A 20,106-nucleotide genomic window follows, 5' to 3' on the forward strand; every position below is an offset into this window, starting at 1 on the left:
GTTAGAGAGAGCCATTGATACTAAGTTTGCATCCCAAACCCAAAAGACTCTTTTAGGTTTGGAGTTCATTTGCCAGTGTAGGAGACGAACAAATTCTTGTTTCAAATCTCTAGATCCAGCATCTGGATTCAAGGCCGAGATTTTTTTTTTTTTTCTTCGTGACGTGTGCAGATGTAGCTGTGCCAAACTCTTGACTGTACCAGCAGCAAAACCACATGAAAGAGGGACCAGGTCCAGGACCTTCCTAGCCCCTCACAGGCCAGAAATTTATGGCATCCCTACTCTCCCTGCCCCCCGAAATTTGTCTCTGATCTTGTTAGTCTACAGTAGATGGGTTTTCAGCACCATAACCTTCACTGCCCAAACACTACTGAATCAGTTTTATTTTGGCCAGAGATGATGGTTACTTTCTCATTTAGCCACCACAGAGTGGGACTGTGGTGTGTTTTAGATAAAGGTCTGTCTGTCTCACCCTGACAGCCTTGACAAAGCCGTAGTGGTGCTGGGAGAACATGTAGGTTGAAAAGTGATTTGATGTTGTTTTGCCAGTGGCCTCTTTCAGGGGGCTCAGAAGCCCTGTGCCAGTGGGTGTGCAAGTGCATTGGGTGTGTTAATGCGTGTGGGCTCTTGTTGCTGAGCTTCATCAGTACGTTGAAAAGATGGAGAGGGATAACTGCTGCCTCCATTGTAAACCTGGAATAAGTCTGTTTTAACATACTCTGTTCAGATTTTTGGAAATGACCAAAGCTTATGTGAAATAAAGCCCATGACTTTTTTTTTTTTTTTTTTAATATAAGAGAGTAACGGAGCCAACTCATGTGTTTGTCCTACCTTAACATGTGACAATAACGATCTTCTTTGACAGATTTAGAGTCCTCTTTTTAAAAAAAAAAAAAAAAAAAAAAAAAAAAAAAGAAAAAGGTAATGTGCTTTACCGTGACTTTGTCTTCCTTTACTTCTGGAGCAGAGCTCTTTGCCATGGACAAAGAGAAGGAGACATGAGAATGGGTGGGGGAAGAAGTAGAAAGTCCTTCCTTACGTGTTTAATTCAAATCCTAGTTGGAGTTTTAGCTATTCAACCTTTCTTAACACCTGTGTGAGCATTTCCCTGTCGATCGTCCCTCCAGACCTCTCCCTTGGTTTGTAAGGTTATGTTATTTCAGTTCTGAAACTACAGTGTGTTTTTCTGGGCTCTTATTTTTAAAGTTAAATGACTGAAAGTACTGAACTAAAACTTGCTGGTGACACTGACTTTTTACCACCTAAAATTGGCAGTGATCACCAGACCAGAAATGGAAATTGGCAGGTACCACTGGATGTACAGGAGTTCAAGGCCACACCGGTACCATCATGTGCCAGCATTGAGAGGCAATATTAGTCCTTTGGGGATTCAAGGTAAATAAAGGGCTGGGTGAAAGGGAAATGGAGAGTTCAGAAATGGTAGTAGCATAAACCTAATGCTTTGCACTAGTCCTAACGATGTAAGATAAATGTTCTTCTGTTGTTTTGATTTAAGGCTGTTAAGGAGTCTGGTTCTTTTGTATTGAATACTTGACGTAAATTTAAATTTGTTTTTTAATGCTTGAAAGACACTAATGTGTGGTAAGGTACACCTTGCTTTTAATGGTGCTGTCCAATTGCTTCAAAACTGTTTACAGATAAGACAACATGGTATGGGGTTTGTTTGCAGATTAATTTATCAGACTCATCAGCCACAAAGGCAGTAATTGGCACTAAAGCAGTGACAGCAAATCTGACTTACCGGTCTCCTACAATATGCTTTCTAGACAATATTCTGTAGTTTTGTTTGCCTTTTCCCCTTGTTAGAAGCAGTAAGTGCATATGTCACAAGTCTAAAGGAGGATTTCAGTTGAAGCTTTAAAAACGGTTCAGTGATTCCACATTCCTGTCCTTTCAGTGTCTGGCTTGAGACCTCAGAAAGATCCTATTTTGTTTTCCTGAACATTTATTTTAAGAGTTTTGGGAGAATATAGTTGTGAAGCATCTCAGAAAGGCACCTGAAATCAAGCACATGATTGATTGCATTGGAAAATTCCAGTCTGACTGAGGGTTAGTGCAGCAAAGGATATAAATGCTCAGAGATAGCATTTGCAGCTAGCTCTATCTAGCAGTCCTCTTCTCTCTATGGAGCAGCTTGACTGAAGCCTGCTTGACAGCTTGTTTGCTGGAGATGCCTGCCTCCACATCAGAGACTTTTAACAGCAGTTGCAGGGAAATATTCACTAAAGCTTGCTGCCTCATCCTTCCACTATCCATTATATTTTCACACATATTTGTTCTTTAGGATTCAAATGTTTATGTATTTCAAAATAATTTGCTTGTTTGCTGGTTGTTTTTTATTCCAGATACTTAGGTTGCAAATCATGGGCTCCATCTTCAGTATCAATGTTCATTTTGGCCATACTTTATGAAAGATTACCTGGGTGACAGACTCGGGCTGCCAGAAGACATTCCCAAACTTCAGATCAGTGCATGTGGGATATTTTGTAAATGGAAGAAATGCTTCAGAAAGGAGCAATAGATTACGAATGCTGCCCTCCTGGGCTGTGCAGGACAGAGGGAGGAGGCCAGGTGCCGGGTTATCAGGGTCTTGTGCCCCTTCAGCTGTCCCTGGTGATGAGACATGTCCGTATGTGCTTTCACAGATGAGCCAGGACACAGAGGAGACACACAGCCTTCTGTTGTAGCATCTGGGAGTCTGGCACCTAAAATGGTGCTAGAAACCCTTGTTTAGGCAACTGAACCCTATTCAGGCTGCCTTGGGAATCTTCCTGAAATAGCATGCAGATAAATGTGGTGTCTGTCATGGAGGAGTTGAAGATGAAAGAGTTCTTGTTGATGGTGGTAAAAAATGCCCCATCAACAATGCCCAGAAATGCCAATTCAAAGGAAGGTGCTATAAATGGCTGCACTTAAAAGAAATTAAAAGGGTTTTAGGCAGCAATGAAACTGATCTGAACAGGTCTTCAGTAAGTTAAGTCTGCCAGTGATGGATTAGCCACAGTGAAGATACTGGTCTTTGCTACTTTCCGTTAGATTGGAGGGAAAATGTCACTTTAGTCACAAGTCACAGCTGTAACATGCCTCCCTTCAGTACTGGCACACAGTTTGCTGGTGCTCCTGGGTGGCATTGGCTACTGTGCTGAGATAAACTCTCCATTTCTTTGACAACACATGTTATTTCTTGGGTGCCTTTATAGTACGGATATTTCTACTTTGCCTCCTCTGTCAGTGTCCAAAAAGGACATCACTAGGGGAGCACCTCTATGGCAGTTCTTGTGGTATCCACCTCTTCTCCCAGGGTCTCCACATACGATGTGATCTCCCTTCCCCATTTTAAGCTTTAATCTGGCACTTGAGAACAAGACCAGAGTGTGGGATATTCACTGTGGTGCTGGAGCCAAGACATCCTCAGAACACCTGCGAGTTTAATGAGCCTTTCAAAACGCCTACAACAATTTTTTCCCAGGAAGCAGAGTACCATCTTTTTCTTTACTAAGAGAAACTTAGCAATGGTTGTTTAACAAGAAGCTTAGCTGTAGGCATTCTTCCAGGATGGGTGGGCGTTGTTTGCTTTATGAGTATCTTTTTTTTTTTATTTTTTTTTCCCATAACTTGCCTCCCCCAGATGCTGGGAGGTGTTTCAGCTGCTTTGTGAGCGCATAAGGGCCTGCAAATGTGGAGTATCTCGCTGAAACAGCCTGCTCTCTTACTGAAGCAAGCTTAAATTTTGCAAATGGCGTGGTGAGCACTCAAATGGGGAAAACACCTGCGTGAAAGCTGTTGCAGGGCAAAGGGCTTCTGCAGTTGTGGTTCAGGTTTCTTACTGCTTCTCTAGTTCCATAGTTGAGTAAACCCATAGCTAGGTAAACATCTGGGAAGATCTCTGTATCTTCAGTTATCTCTGAAATGGTGAATTTACCTTCCAAATTTTAGATATGCCAGGCTGAAATCACCACACACACAGTTTTTGGCCCCTTAGTTCTAGGGAGAGAGAGGTTGTGTTTCTGTTTGCTTCCTTATAGCTAGGGAGGAGTCAACTGGGGAAGCAGTCGGTAGCAGTGGCTGAAATCCAGTGTGGCAGAAGTCTTGCTCTCCTGCTGAGTGCGGAAGGCTGATGGAGAGTGAGGTGAGTTACAGCTGCCAGAAAGGTGGAACTAAGAGTCTCAACTCCAGTGTTCCAGGTAAGATACCTTTGATTAAAGTCAGCTTTAAAAATCATGTCAGTCAAGTGCAAGTGGATCTGGAGGATGGCTGAAGCAAGGAAACCCAAATGTCCTTACAGAAGATTTCACAGAACTGATAAAGTAGCCCATGGGACTGAAATGCTTAGGTGCTTTTGTACTTCCCCCAGGAAGCTTGTCTAGACCTTCGGGCATTTTGATTACCTCTGGCAATCTGCCCATCACTTCATCTGTCTTACCTCTTTGGCTTGAGTTTGTCCAAAATTACCACCTGGGCTGGCACCTACTGAAGCAGCAGTCCTTGCCTGTTGACCCTACTGAGTGAGTGTTTCTCCAAGAAGGCAAAAAAAAAAAAAAAAAAAAAAAAAAAAAAACAAGGGTGAAGCAAGGGGAGGGAGGTCAGGTGAGGGCAGAAAGGAAGAATTTCTTCAGGCACATTGAGCAGTAACTTGTTGGTATGTCAGCTGAGAGTTACAGCCACAGTTTGGCGCAGCAGCTGCCCTTGCTGGTGCAATGTGTTTGAACTTTGAGCTCTGCGTGTCAATGAGCCCTTCCACGTACTCAGACTTGTGCAGAAGTCCCAGGGGTTGTTTTGGGGTACGTAAACCACCAGAACAAGTCTCCAGGAAGAATAATGCCAAAGCTTCTATCAGCACTGCTGGAGCTGTCTCATATGTGAGAAGTCCTTTTCTGAAATCACCAACTTAATATTTTTTCTGCAGAATTAGCTTACAGCTAGAAAATACCCATCCTCAAGGATGTTTGAAGTAAGGCCTTCTCCGAAGTGTAAATTAGGTATTTTTCTTCCTTTGTGGCTTCCACTGTTTCATAGGCCAAAGGTAAAACAGAGAAGACTTTAATTCAAGTAAAGTTCTGCCTGACCTTTGTCAAAGAGCAATAAAGCTGGACAAGAGCAATTCTCTCACCTCACTATCTCATGAGGCAGCAGCATTCTTCCTGTGCAGGTCTGACTGCTTGCTCCCACACAGCAAACACCTGGGATGGGCATTTGCAATAATGGATGTAGTGATTCATATTTCATGGACTGCACTGTCTGGAAAAGATGCCTTCAGTGCACCTGTGAGCTTAATGAGTTTTGCAGTGGCTGGGAATGATATCGATAGGGAGTGTGTGTATTTGAATAAATTTGAAGAAGATATATTGGATAAGGCCTGTAAAAGACCATTCAGATCATCTGTCCTTGCATGAAACAGCTTTGATTCCTGCAGTGGGAATGCAGATTTTTTTTTCTATAACAAGTGCTGGTTTGGGCCTGAAATTAGAAGAAAAAAAGGGGGTTATGTTTACTGCTGTCTGTTCTTAGTCTTCTCTGTGTCACTTAATAGCATCCTGAAGAGATGAATCTTGCCTTGGTAAAACAGCCTTTTCTCCAGTTCAAATATCATGTTTTATTTGGTTGAAAGGAAAAAAAAATAATTTGCTTTTGCTGTTGGTGAACATTGATAACCTCTGCAAGGGTGTTTGCATTTTGAGGTTTTGGGGTTTTTCTGTTAATCATGTTAGAAAAAAAATGTGCTTGATTTTAAACCTACGCTTACTCTATTTTTTGGAGTATTCAGGTGCAGCTGATTATCGTTATTCACACAGTACCACAGAGATCCTTTATGCTTTGTGGATTTAAAAAGGCATGTGCTAATGGTCCTTCCAGGCTGTGAGATTCTTGTTCTTAGTGTGCACCAGTTCTCTTTTTCTCTGTGCCAGTTCTGGCACAGGAGGCATAAGCAATGGTTTCTAGTTCTCTGCTACACAAGAATGTAAGTGTCTAATGAAGTTTAAAGATGGCAGGCTTCAAACTGGTAACAGAATAAATACCTTTTCAAAAGTGAGGAAACTAGCTGCATGACAGTGCTGAAACCAAGTAACTCATAGAGCTATCAAGAATATCTGGACAAGTTGCAGTTAATGCTGGTGACCTTCAGAAAGGAGCTACTTGTTCTTCAAGTAGCTCTTAAATAGTAGAGATTGGGATGAGATTTATTGGATGGATCAGACTACTCCTGATTTCACTGCGTTTCACTTGAATGAAGCATCTTGTGCTAGCCACTGTGAAGGATGAGAGCGGTGGTCTTGCTGGATTTCAGGACTGATCTTTTGTGGTAGCCCTGGTGGCTGCAGGCTCCAAAGGTCACATCTGCTCCATCACTCCATCAGATGCTGTGCTGGCTAGGAAGAAGTATTTATTGATTAACAACTCTGGAAGAGGGGGATGTGAATGCAGGGGAGAGATTGTCAATCTGGCTAGACTGAAGTACACTTGCATTAAGTTTTCTGGCTCTCATGAAGAGTTCATTTTCAGTATAAGTTAATTTCACAGCTTCTGATTTGGGGAGGACAAAAAGGCAAAATTAGGAGATGTTGAAGTTTTCTTTGGGAGAGCTTTAGAGAGGGTTTTGGGAGGAAAATAAAGGATTTTCTCTATTTGAGCTCATCACTTATTTAGTATCTTTAATGTACTTAATCCAAAAGTGTGGTGAGTGAGCATTTATTGTAATTGATAACAGAGGTTTTAGCTCTGTCTCATGTTTTCTAAGTCAGCAAAATTTAATAATAACAGGAATAGGTAAGGATAGAGCTTCATCAAAGACTTCCAAATGATTTAACATTTTTTATTTTAGTGCCCCTATTAAAGTGTGGAGAGAAATTTGTCAAATGCTTTAAACTTACCCTTGTAAGATTAAATATTTTATCTTATTGTACTGTTGCCAGTGACCCTTGGCTGCTGGTGTGGGTGATAGATGTGAGAAGTAAAGTTATCTTACTGCCATGTACTGGCTTATTCTCACACAGGGAAGAAGGAGGTAAATTCTGTTTTGCTTTTGAGGTATTAGTATATTCCTGCATCCCTCACTGCTTCCCTCGTAGCTGTCAATCATGCTGTTAGGTGTGAAATTGTACATCCTAGCATGCATAAGCCATTCAGAATGGAGATTTTAAAAAATACAGTAGGTCGCAGAAAGTAAAATTGGCGTTTGCTGTCATTGACATAAAGTTCATTTTCTGACAAAGATCCCTGGTGGTTTAGGACTCTGATGGTATTATTCACACTTAGTATTGGGTAATCTTCAGCACTGGGGAAACAGGTGAATGTAAAATACTTAGTTCTCCTCTTACTTTTATTTGTGAATTGGGAGTAAAACTCCCAAAACCAGGCTGTCATGGATGTGTGAAAATAAACCTGATTTACATGTGATGACTGCATTTAAGATGTTAAATGCAGTCATCACGTGCTTTTTCACTAAGTGAAAAAGTGACACATCACTAAGTGCTTTTTCTTTCCGTTGGGTTCTTTGCAACCTTCTTTTTATTGAAAGAATTCCTCCATACTTGCTTCCTGAGTTGTGGTACTGAAGCCAACAGACATTGTGGTTCTGTGGTGGAACATGCTGTGTAATTTTTACCACGTGTTAACTGGACAGGTGTCCATTATGCCAGGATTTCTAAAAATGCATTACACAGTTATGGGAAGTAAGTGATGAGAAAAAAATGGTGCCTGTTACTTCATCTCCCAGAACAGCAAGACAGACTTACAGGAGGGGAAGAAATGAAACTTCTGAGGAAAAGAGTGAGGACTGAGAAAATGGCCACAGGAGCCTGGAGGTTTAACTCCTTAAAATGGAGAGCTTTTCAAACCTCTTTTCAGGTTTTCTTTGCTCTTCAGTTTTTTTCTTCCGTGATGACCTTGACTGTGGGATCAATGGTTCATACCTGATATACGCTGAGGCACTAATTCAACCTAGGAGGAGCTTGGAACATTAGAGGACAGGCTGGTTTTCTATCCAGGAGGTGTGGACACTCTTACATCACGTTTTCCATGCTTCACTCTAAGGGATGGCTTTGTGAACATGTGTCTGTCTCAGTTTTTCAAGTCTGGGCTTCAAAAGCTATGTGTGGACTTATTAGATCAAGCCCTGGGAATACTCAAGACAGCTACCTCATCCCATTGTCTTTGTCATTTCCTTTGACCTTAGTCAGGTTTGACCTTAGTAGGATGAGTTAGAATCAGAGAATTGTGCTTGCCTTTTTTTTTTTTTTTTTTTTAAGACTGCTTTCCATTTATTCTGCATTACCTTGCTTTTCTGAGTTTAAATCTTTAAGCTGTACTTAAAGCACCAAAGAAGGTTTAGCCACACAATTGCCATTTGACATGGGAAATTGAATGGGTTAAGCGCCTGCATATATGCAATAGCCTGTACACTGTTGGGTAGAATGTATAATAGTTCTTCATATGTTAAGCAACCAATTGCCGATTTGTGTACATATGTAGGTTTATCCTTTACCAATTTCCTGTGACTGATAGTTTCCAGGAGATTAAAAGAATAGCTGGTTCCTGGTTTTTTCTCTTCTCTCTATTTTTGTCCTTTAGCAAGAATATTTGTGTGTGTGTGTGTGTTTAATAGCATTCATTCCCTAGAGAATAATCTCAGTCCTTGTTTTAGCTGGCCTCCTTCTGAGAGTGTGTTAAATCTGTAGCCAAGATCACAGGCAGCTCTGGGCAAATCATTGGGCTGTTATTAACCTGCCTCCATGGCAACTGCTGCTTGCTAGCCTGAGGACAAAAAATGTTTTTATGCCGCTGAGTTGCACAAAAGGTTCTAGTGATGCTTTGCACAAAATGGCCATTGAAACGGGAGATGCAGTGACGTGTGTTTGTGCTGTACAGTTTCATATTTAAATCATTTTACGCTGTTGTGTTGGAAGTGGATATACAGCTGAAAAGTTCAGCATGTTGGCCATATGGAAGGTAAAAACTAGCAGAAAATAATTGGAACGCAACTTATTTTAATACTACTTATTTTTGTCAGCTTGAGTTCGCAGGCCTTCAGTATGCAGTTGTCATTAGTGTGTTAGTTTTGTGAGCATTAACTAGGCAAACATCATGGGTTTTCAGTTCTACTGTACGAAGATATCACTGACTTGGGGTTACAGAGAGGGATCATAAAGCAGGTTTCCTGGAAAGCTTTCATTTTTTTTCAGAAATCCTCTGATTTTCTTCAATGCTTGTTTGGGAAGCTTGGTAAGCATATCTCAGTGCTTGATGAGCTTCAGATTTTAGCTGGTTTTGAAAGCTGCTCTGGACAGCACTGTTTTAGGCTTGCTTTAAAACAGAATTATAAACCCAGCTGTGTTGCTCAGGCTAGGCACGGATTTAAGCTGCTCATAAAGCAACGGTGGGATCTGCGGGGGTCTGGCAGCCCCAGCACTGTGATGAGGTTGTGTCCCGCAGTTAGTTACCCTCTGGCAGGAGGCTGCGCAACTCCTGCTGCCAATTTGGGTGCAGAATGACTATGGGTGGATGGATGGATGTAGTCTTTTGGAAACATGCTGGTTTGTGATGCTTCCTGCACTTGCAAGCTGGCCGCGTGCTATTTCCCTGTGAACTGAAGTCTCTCTGCTTCCTGCTTTAGTCTTGGTGCAAAGGTGAGCAGTTCCTGCAGTTCCACGTTTGGGCAGTTTTCTCTGCCTTGCTCAAAATAGTGTGGTTGCTTTAGACATCTCTTAGGGCATCCCTTGGCCGTGGTCTGCACTGATAAAATGAAGGCCGTCCAAATATTGTGATGCCTTTTTAATTGGGCTGTAGAGGAAGACATAAAGAGTATGGCCATAAAGATGCTATGTGTAGCTGGCAATCGCTGCGAGGTGAGAGGGGGTTTGCCATTGTCGGCTTGTGTTTGTGGGTCTGTGGATTAGTGGCAAATATTACCATGTCTTTGGGTAAGGGATCTGACAAACTCTCCAGGGCGAGTATTCTGCCAGTGGCCTGGAAAGCCAGCTGTGTGGTATGGGGTACTGGGAGGACAAGTACCTAGTTAGGGGGTGGTAGTCATCAGTCCTGGGTCTACACCAGTTTTTAGTTTTGTCAGGCAGGCTGTTCTCATGCTCCGAAATGAGCAGCTTATCTTTTGGACCTTGTCAGTCCCTTGGCTTTGCTTCCAGCTTATTTCCTATCTTTGGTGGGATCCTTCTGTGAAAGCAGTCTGTGGATCAGCATGATTAGGTGATCAACCTCCTCCACACCAAGACGTGATTTAGTGTTTAGTCACATTCTCCTTTAGGAGTGCAGCCCAAAAGGCAGTTTGTTTTCTGCTGGGCTGTAGCCACGTGTGTATTGAGCATTACCTGCTGGATTGGATCATGGTTACTCTTGAATAATTCTTCACTGGTAAACCTGCGCCAGGTGCAACTGTTTCTTGGATTAACTCTTGGAGGTTTGGACCTGACCTAGGAGCAGATGCTGTGGAGGTGAGCCAGCCTCGTGTATGGCTGCTGTTGTCTGTGGCTTGTGAGCTGCACTCAGGTAGTGTGAATTTGGATTTTGTTTGCCCTGTCACTGCTGAGCTGCAGTGTTTGTTCATTTGGCAGTATTTTTGTCATGAAAATCATTCCTACTGAGTGGACTCCAGCTGTGGGCTTGACTATAAAAGCTTCCCAGGCTTGTTTCTATACAATTAAATCTTGTCTGCAGTTAGCGAAGTGGCGTTTCATAAGTCATTTCAGTGGTAATAGCTCCTTAAGCCTGACTGGGACACTTGCTAGTGACTCTCTAAAAGAAGAGTTTCCCACTTACGAAATGGGAAAGCTTTCAATTATCGGATGCATATTATTCCCCAGTGCTTCATGGAAGTGCCTGCTCTGCAACTCATTCATTAGTGGGAAGGGGAGGGGGATAAAAATAAACTTGCCTCATGTGGCGGATGGAGACTTGCTGATCTTTGTGAGGAATTTTTAGGGCAGGAAGATGTGATGTGATGTACACGTTCGCCAGCTGCCTCCCTGCCTTCAAAGCTTTGTCCATTTAGCGCCTTCCCATAGCAGCAGCGGGCTGTTCCTGCAACGTGCAACACTGGTTGCTCCATTAAGTGTTGTCTTAATGGCTTGTGTTTTGCGCAGTTGTATGAAATGCACATTAATGGAGACAGCTTAATACCATCACCCTGAAGTAATAAATTGGTATGGATTGCCATTACCATTATAGTGCAGTTAAAAGCCGTGTTCGTTTCCTATTTACATTTCCCAGCTCTTCAAGCAGATGGGTTTTCAGGCCACATGGGTTGGGAGGAACCTGAAAATTCAGCTGCAACCTCCTTATTACAATGTTTGTAAAACAGCAGTTGGGGAGGAGGGGGGGGCTGTTTTGTTAACTTAGACTGCTTAAATGATAAATTTCATTAAAACTATGATTATGCTACTGCAGACTGTATTCAGAGATCACTGTAAATCCAGTGTATCCTCTAAAGCTGGAAATGTCTTGTACAGCTTTGTCTTACTGCTCTCAATAATAGTTGCAATTCTTTGGTCCACATTCCATTTTTCTGTTGTTAAAATACCTGTATACTTATAACTTCATACAGATTTATACAAAAATACACTCAGGGAGGTGTAGAGTAGTTAAGTTTTACAGACCTAAATGTGTTCCTCATCCAGTGAAAGTGCACAGTATCTCTTACTTTACCAACAGGCTTCATTGTCTTGAGTACTTGGTTCTCTGGCTTCCTGAATGGTGCCACCATAGCTGGTGCTCTTGCTGTTAGTAATGCTGAAACGTGGTGAGCTCTGTATGAGCAGCTGAATCGCAATGGGTCACTTTAGACAAGTGATTATTTTTCTTTTTCCATTTCATAGGCTGTCTCATTGATCTCCCCTTGATATCCTGTAAAGATGGGAGCACTCAGCCCACTTTCTGAGCTTTGAGTCCATACCAACAGATCTGTAGGTCACTGCTTTAGAGGGTGATGCTGTCTTGCACCACCTATAGATTTTTGCTTAGCATGTCAATGCCTGGGCCTTTTAGTTCCAGTGGCTTTTACCATGTGGAGGACAGATACTCTTTTCCTCATAATTTGCTTTTTGCTCATAACGTTTCTTTTGCTTTGTCTTCTGCTTAGGTTGCTTTGAATGTTGCATTAAGTGCCTAGGAGGAGTGCCGTATGCTTCGCTTGTGGCAACCATTCTCTGCTTCTCGGGGGTAGCGTTGTTTTGCGGCTGTGGCCATGTGGCACTCACAGGAACTGTGTCTATCCTCGAACAGCACTTCTCCACGACTGCCAGTGACCATGCTTTGCTGAGTGAAGTGTAAGTATGCCTCCCATTTCCATTATTTCTCATAACACTGTCATGCTAAATGAGTAGAGATGGATTCAAACCTCAGTCTCTATCCATGACTATTAGGTTCCTTGATCGTCCAACAGCACTTGGTGGGTTTTTTGGTGTTCATGCCTGAAGAACCAGAGTATGTATCCTGTTTAACGTATTTATAGTGGGACCAATACTATTTAATAGCTTCATCAGTGCCATAGACAGTGGGACTGAGTGTACCCTCAGCAGGTTGCAGATGACACCAAGCTGAGTAGTGCAGTTAGTTCACTTGAGGGAAGGGATGTCATCCAGAGGGACCTTGATGGCCTTGAGGAGTAGGCTCCTGCGAACCTCATGAGGTTCAAGGCCAAGTGCAAGGTCCTGCGCATGGGTCAGGGCAATGCCCAGTATCAATACAAACTGGGGGATGAAGGGATTGAGAGCCGCCCTGCAGAGGACTTGGGCATACTGATGGATGAGAAATTGGACGTGAGCTGACAACATGCACTTGGCAGCCCAGAAAGCCAATAGTATTCTGGGCTGCATCACAAAAAGCATGGCCAGCAGGTTGAGGGAGGTGGTTCTGCTGCTCTACTCCACTCTGGTGAGAGCCCATCTGGAGCACTGTGTCTAGTTCTGGGACCCCCAGCATAAGAAGGACATGGGCCTGTTGGAGTGAGTCCAGAGGAGGCCACAATGGTGATCAGGGGGCTGGAGCACCTCTCCTATGAAGACAGGCTGAGAGAGCTGGGGTTGTTCAGCCTGGAGAAGAGAAGGCTCCAGGCAGATATTATTACAGCCTTTCAGTACTTAAAGGGGGCTTGTAAGAAAGATGGAGAAACTTCTCACCAGGGCCAGTAGTGACAAAACAAAGGGTAATGATTTTAATCTGAAAGAGGGTAGATTTAGTGTTTGTTGTTGACACAAAGTTTGAAGGGATGACAGGAGTAATAGGGAAGTGTTCTGGTCCATCCCCCCTCAGAAGAAGGTGGACTAATATTTTACAAATGAGAAAAAAGAGGAAAGTCTGGGAAGAGCTTAAATGTTTGTGTCTGCAACCATAGCCTTTGACAAAAAAATACTGGTTAAATATTCAGGCCTTTGTGTTCCTGAGGCTTCTCCATGAAACCAGAGGAAGGCCTGGAGGCCTGCATCAGGGCCTGCACTCAGTGCTCAGCCCCACCAGTGGGACCCTCTCCTTTCCCTTGGCAGTGAGGGACACATGGGTCCCAGGCTCTGGGCTGGTGGTCTGAATATGCTGGGCCTTATGTGGCCCCTCCAGCTGCACTTCAGGGCTTTGAAAAGGCCTTTTGTCCTGCAGCAGTGAAGAGTTTTGCATCAGCTGTGATTCACGACCACTGCGCACCACCGTCAGGACGCTGGCTGGGTCTGGGTTCGGCCTCTTGCCTGCTGCTTACCACGGGCCAGCACTGGCCCTGGCACAGTGCGTGGCTGGTCCCTGGAAACATCTTTGTCCTGGGATGGGGGGTGACGTGAGGAAGGGCAGCCAAAACCTTCTGAAAGCCACCCAAGGGCTCTGGGAGGGGTCCCTGTGCAGGCTGCGTGCATCTGATGAGGAGGCCCATGCAGTGCAGTCTTGCGGGCATTGCACACACGGGTGTGCTGGCAACAAACAAGACGTGCATGTTTTGCTCTACCTGCCCCCAAGACCCAGTTTTTAGGACATTATTTGAAGACTTTGTTATCAAGGTCCAACCTGACATACTTAATTCTCCTTTTTTTCATCTTTTCTTTCATCACTGACTCCTTTTATGTGCTTGCAGACATAGATCTGCCAGTTTGCATGCACGACTGACCCCTTCCCATCCCCTGGGATCACTGGCATCAGTCCCACAGCACTGTTTTAGGGCTTCCCTGCTTTGCAGGGCCCTCTGTGCCCAGACTTGCCACGTGGCTGGGGAACTGTACCCCACCAGGGTCCCCCACCACCCATCCTTACACCCCAGCTGTGCCTGGGTGCTGCCTCCCTGGCTCCAGTGATGAGGACCCTGCAGTTAGCCACAAAATTTAGCGAGAAACTGTAAGCAGCTGTTCTTTAGCTACTGAGTATCAAACCACCCTGTTCTTATATCAGTTTTCATTTGAGTGAAATAGAAGAAATTGCAAAAGCAGCCCTAACAGGCAGCAAGTTTTAAGTTTTGGAGAATTGTTGACAATGCTTCCTGTCAAGTCAGCATCAGCAGCTGGGGAAATGCCTAATTCCTACCAAAGCAGCTGGGGTCTGGGACTGTGTGGAGGCCTAACGAGGGCAAGGGAGAAGAGGTGCTGGAAAGGGGCAAATGATTTCAGGCAACAGAAACTTAAAATAAATGAAAAATATGCTAATAAAGCACTCTTTGGAATAGATTATTTCTTTTTTTAACTGGGTTTCATATTACTAATTTCTGGTAACATGCATTGAGTCTCTCCTAGATGATTATTGATAGTGCAATAAATTCTGCTATAGTCTCTCAAATCCTAGCTTAATTTTTTGACGCTTTACAGCACAGGTGCAACAGATGTATCCTGTTATTTTTAATCAGTTTGGAAAAACAAACATAACACTTTCCACATACAATTTTAAATGAGCAATATCCTATTTTGATACAAAGGATGTGCTATCTGCCTGGATAACATTTAACTATATAAATGGTAGTCATCAATTCTCTTTAAGGTAAAACATGCAGATGCTCCTTGGAGATCTATGCTAGCAGCTACTTGGTGGAGAGTGGTAAGAACTGAAAAAACCCCAATGTATTTATCTTTAGAAAACTGGCAATATGGATGTATGAAATTAACCTCTCTGTTCTGTGAATAGCTTCATCCAACACCATCTCAACAATCAAATTACTTTTAAGAAGGGATAAGTTCTGGAGAAGTTGTGCTAATCATAAAGTATGACTTTGGGAGACCAGAAGAGGTGCTGTATGGAAGACCTGGCATTCTGGTCTTCTAAAAGAATTAGCTTCAGATACTGAATCTGATTGATAATATTTAGAAATTATTGTTCCCATTTACCTATTCTAGCTAGAGTAAAAACACCATAAGAGCGTCATTGCAGATGGTAGATTTTTAAGGCATTGAGAACTTTCTCAAGTAATATCCTAGGGCAGAGCTTATACCATGTGCCTGGAGAACTTCATCCTCTGGGTGGTTCCAGAGTACCTCAAATGGAAGCATTTCCTAAGTATTTCATTTAAAAAAGATTTAATTACACTTTGGGGAGCCCAGCACTGCCATGATGGAAACTGTCTTCTTACTTGGAAGTATCCTAGGGTGTAGAGCAAACCATTCCTCATCAGAAGTCACTGCACTTTTGCTGAATTTTGTATCAGGCAAGTATCACTGAATTTACAAATTTTGGCAAACATACTTTAACTTAATTTTACAGGTGGGAGTGGTGAATTTCAGGGACTGCTTCCTTTTCCTAAGCCAGAGGGGCTACCACGGAGCCTGGTAGTTCACCCAGTACTTCAGCTCCAGCCTCTGCTGTTTCAAAGCGCCATGTTTTCCCTGTCAGATATTCCCTGAGTTAGGTGTCAGTATCAATAACATGAAAAAAAAATGTCTCCATAGTGGAGGCATGAAATTGCGACTTGAAGCTGGTGCCTAATACCAATCACTGTAAGAAGCAGCACAAACAGGGGATGCTCAAGCAGATGCGAGACTAATGCACAGTATTGCTTACCTGTAAAAGCGGGATGGTTGTATCGGTGCTGTCCTGCAGCCTGCTTGCTTAAAATGCATTAAGGAGCCTTGAACTGTATTTCTAGAGGGCGACTTACCTCATACATATTATGACTTGGGAAGACTGACTTTGTTTTCATAGGACTGAAATCTAATTATATCTTTTTCTCTTTTCCATTTTAGAATACAGCTAATGCAGTATGTAATTTATGGCATTGCATCGTTTTTCTTCTTATATGGAATAATCCTTTTGGCAGAAGGTTTTTATACAACAAGTGCTGTGAAGGAGCTGCATGGAGAGTTCAAAACGACAGCCTGTGGCCGCTGCATCAGTGGAATGGTGAGTAGCATCAGAAATGGCAACAGTAGTCTTCACTTGCTAAAACCTGTTGGGCTCGGTTTGACTCCTGTGTTTTTGAACAACAGTATATTGCTGCCTTGTTTGTTTAAATCCTTATGGGTGGTCAGAGTCAATCCCTGTTGCTGGTTCTTTGATGATGCTTAGTCAAATGCAAATTCTGCAGATGGACTGTTGGGGTGCTGCTGTGGCCTCCCCTGTCGTAAAGCTGAACCCACTGGTCTAAACTAAGTTGGTGGAGACCGGTAATTTCAAAACATTCAATATGAGACAAAATTAAATTTGTGCTTTTAAACATGGAGCACAGTAGTGATGCTTAAAGGCAGACTGTAAAATGGCTGTGGTTTGCAGAGCTATTTAAATAACAAACTGTGATGCCTCTGACTTCCATAGTCAGTTCAGCTTGAGGATGTCTGCATCCTTCAGACAAATACTAATGAATGAAGCTTCGCAGCATCTTTGCACTTGAATCAAGTATTGCTGTCTTGCTTTTGCAGATGGCAAAAAGCATACAGATAGAATAGTGAGTCTTTTTCACAAAGCTGAAGCGCTTAGGGCCTTAAAGTTACAAACCGTCTTCCCTCCAGTATACTTCTGTATCAGAACAAAATTTTAAACAAAGCTTAACTAAAAATAAAACTTCAGATTCTCACCCACATTGCCCCCTAGGGCGCACTCTGCAAGAACAGAAACATAACTATGTTTCTGAGACAGGATTTCAAAGCTATTTCTGAAAATCTGAATTCAAAGCTCATAGTTATGGAGGAAGCTAAGCAGTATGACAGATTGCCCACGGGAAAGTGTGGGTGAAGAGAGAAGAGGCTTTTGATGTGATTGTTGCATTTTAATATACGATCTGTATCCTGGACTGAAAAAAAATACGTACTTTCAGCTAGTTAAATACAAAAGAGATGCATGTTTATTTTCAAGAGAGTTAACAATTTTCCACTGTGCTGTTGGATACTTACTGAATTTTTCAAGAGCTAATAAAAATACGGCATTTTTTATATGCCAGTCATTTTCCAGTTAGGCAGCTATTCACTTGCTTTTTTTCTAGCAAGTATGATCTTCACCGAGGAGCAAAATTAGATATAAAGCATTGTTTTCCAAAGATCCAGAACACAGTAGAAACATAGCTGTATGTGCATCTCATTAGTGTAGACAGTTGCTTGTGCAGTTGAGTAGTTGCAGGCACATGATTGTCAGCTGCTTATACAAATACCAGTGTGATACGTGGAAATAGGATAGAAAAATGTGTTTTCATGTTTGCCCGTATTTGTTCACACAATGAAGGAGAGAACTTGGCAGCCGAGTAATATCTTGGAGCTCTGGTAAGACACTTCGGTGTTTCGTGGTAACAGTCATGGCATAAAAATCCCTGTATGCTGCTTCGTAGTGGTAGAGCTGCTTAAAACACCAGGGTTAGAGCAAGGTTTGCAAGCAAATACAATATCTAACAGACTAGTGGCTGCAGCTGGGTAGGGGCAACAAGCTTTTGGACATACAGTGATGTTGCTGTTGTTTTTTTTTTTCCTTTTTGAGCAAGACCTTCTCTACTTCTTCCTCCATTAGATTGCCAGGTGAGGTCCTGAAAGGCAATCCCAGCCATCCTGAATAAGGTTATTACAGAAGACAAACTTCAGACTTCCCGAAGTTATTTGTGTTGGCTGTGCGTAATGCAGAATAGCCGTTTCCCACAGTTACTGCATTAAGTATGAGAGTGAGTGGGGTTTTTCACTGGCTATTTTAGGAGTTAAAGGCTTCGTGCTCTTCCTCTTGTGCACACTTCCACATTCACATATGCAAGCTCACACTTTTTATTTATAGTGTGTCTACAGAAATCCTTTAAACTGGTCCACTTGGTCCTTACCAAAATCCAAAAAGAGAATTCTCAATTCTCATGTAAAACATACAGGTTTGGTGTATGTCACTGTCTATATAGAAACAGTGTATTTCAGTTCAACTGTGTATAAATTAAAGGTTAGCTGGGTTTTTTACGGGTGTTAGTTTTGCAAGCGCTTCTGCCTCTCCATACACACCACCTTTGTTGACTGTAAAACCTAACCAGTTGCTCAGCCTTTGCTGTAACATTTGCAGCATCATCTAGTGCATCTGGACAAAAACCTGTGAGGATGCGACCTTCCGCCACTGTGGAAGTTCAGTCTGTCAGTTCTGGGTCAGGCTGAGACAACCCGCCCCCCTGCCCCCTCAGAGCCTTTCCCATCTTTGCTGCTGTTCTGTGGCACACAGGTTTCAAGTTAAGACAGTACAGTATCACTGCTTTACTGAAAGTAAAGCCTTTCCAGTCCACCTACAGTTAAATAACAGCGAAAAGGGAACATTGAAGATGTGTAGCAGCATTCCCATGCTCTCCAAGTAGGAGTCAAATCCTAGCCTCACCAGGAGGAGGCAGCTAGGAACTGATGCCAGAGCTGCTGTTTCACTATAAACCTTAGAAGAAGGAAGAGGTTCAGTGGGAGGGGGAAGCTGGAGGTTTCCAAAGCAGTAAGTGCCATACCTTATAATCTCACCAAAGAAAATGCACATAATATTTTTTTTAAAAAAGAGTAAACCCAAATCAGCAAATTTCAATGGAAAATCCGTGATTCACTAAGGTGAAGTAACTGATTTTCATCTTGGCAATGTGTATTGCATCAACTGAATCTTTCTGATCTGCTATAATGGTCGTGGTATGTTTTTAAAAATAGGTAGTTCAAATGTTACATCTAAAATTGATCTCAATCAGGGAGTATGGGAGAGCTCTGTGAACACTGATTCACTCTGTTGTTTTGATTTGCAAGTTGTCTGGAAATGCTAATATGTTACAGTTAATTAAAAAACCTCATTAAATTGATTTTTGCTGGAATTTTATTGGTTTTAGCCTACACCCAGCATCCTTGCTTAGCAGAGGATCTTGAGAAATGAGTGGACTGCTCTTTCAGGAGGGCAAGCTGTTTACTCAAGCAGGCTGCTGAAAAAGGGAACGTCTGAATTACTTTCTCAGTAGCGCTTAAACTGCCAAAGTATTTGTAAGCAATGAGAATACTGATTTTATTTATGCTTGGAAATGAAATATTTTATTAACTGATTTCTGAAAGTACGCTTAAAGATTATTTTGAAACATTCTTAAGGAAAATTCCAGTACTCTTTTCAAAGAATAAATATGAAGTGCTTGTGTTTCCTCTGCCCAGTTTGTTTTCCTCACCTATGTGCTTGGAGTGGCCTGGCTTGGGGTCTTTGGCTTCTCTGCTGTGCCTGTCTTTATGTTCTATAACATATGGTCAACTTGCGAAGTCATCAAATCTCTTCAGACAAACGTGACGGTTCCAGGGGACCAGATCTGCGTGGATATCAGGCAATACGGTACTCATTTTAATCCTGATTAAATGCTTTATTGTTTCTCCTTGGTCTGTCTTCAGTAGTTTTGTCTTAGCCTTATCAAATGAACCGAATGCAAAAGCATCTTGCATCTCTGAATGTGCTATTACTTTTCTAATTAATTCAGATTACGCTGATCTCTTTCCAGATGCAATCAATTTAACTGAACTGGCAAGTCATTTATCTAAAATTATTTTGTAGTGGTTTCCAATACTATAGTACTAGGTTTAAAAATAGATCAGCCTCAAAATAAACTGCTTAGAAACAGTGCTGAGAAATAGATAACTGGATTCTGGGTTTTGAACCATATACATATATTCTTTCCTGTCAAAAAGCTGGTTTTTACATTTAAATATGAATAGTACCTGAACTTTCCTCTAACAA

At 42.4% G+C, this 20,106-nt stretch overlaps 1 protein-coding gene across 7 annotated transcripts in view; it reads left to right on the forward strand.

Annotated features, from left to right (window-relative positions):
• Window positions 1–20,106, forward strand: part of GPM6B (glycoprotein M6B) — a 111,883-nt gene that overhangs the window by 84,919 nt on the left and 6,858 nt on the right. For 5 of the 7 annotated variants that reach the window (XM_055702097.1, XM_055702098.1, XM_027798633.2 and 2 more), the window contains exons 2-4: window positions 12,110–12,296; window positions 16,170–16,326; window positions 19,536–19,707. In XM_055702097.1, coding sequence (XP_055558072.1) covers window positions 12,110–12,296; window positions 16,170–16,326; window positions 19,536–19,707 — 516 coding nt within the window. Of the gene's footprint in view, window positions 1–1,275; window positions 1,396–12,109; window positions 12,297–16,169; window positions 16,327–19,535; window positions 19,708–20,106 lie in introns of all 7 variants that reach the window. The other 2 variants (XM_005434499.4, XM_005434500.4) reach the window with 1 other exon arrangement.

This window comes from Falco cherrug, chromosome 2, assembly GCF_023634085.1.
Source record: "Falco cherrug isolate bFalChe1 chromosome 2, bFalChe1.pri, whole genome shotgun sequence".
Lineage (NCBI taxonomy): Eukaryota > Metazoa > Chordata > Aves > Falconiformes > Falconidae > Falco > Falco cherrug.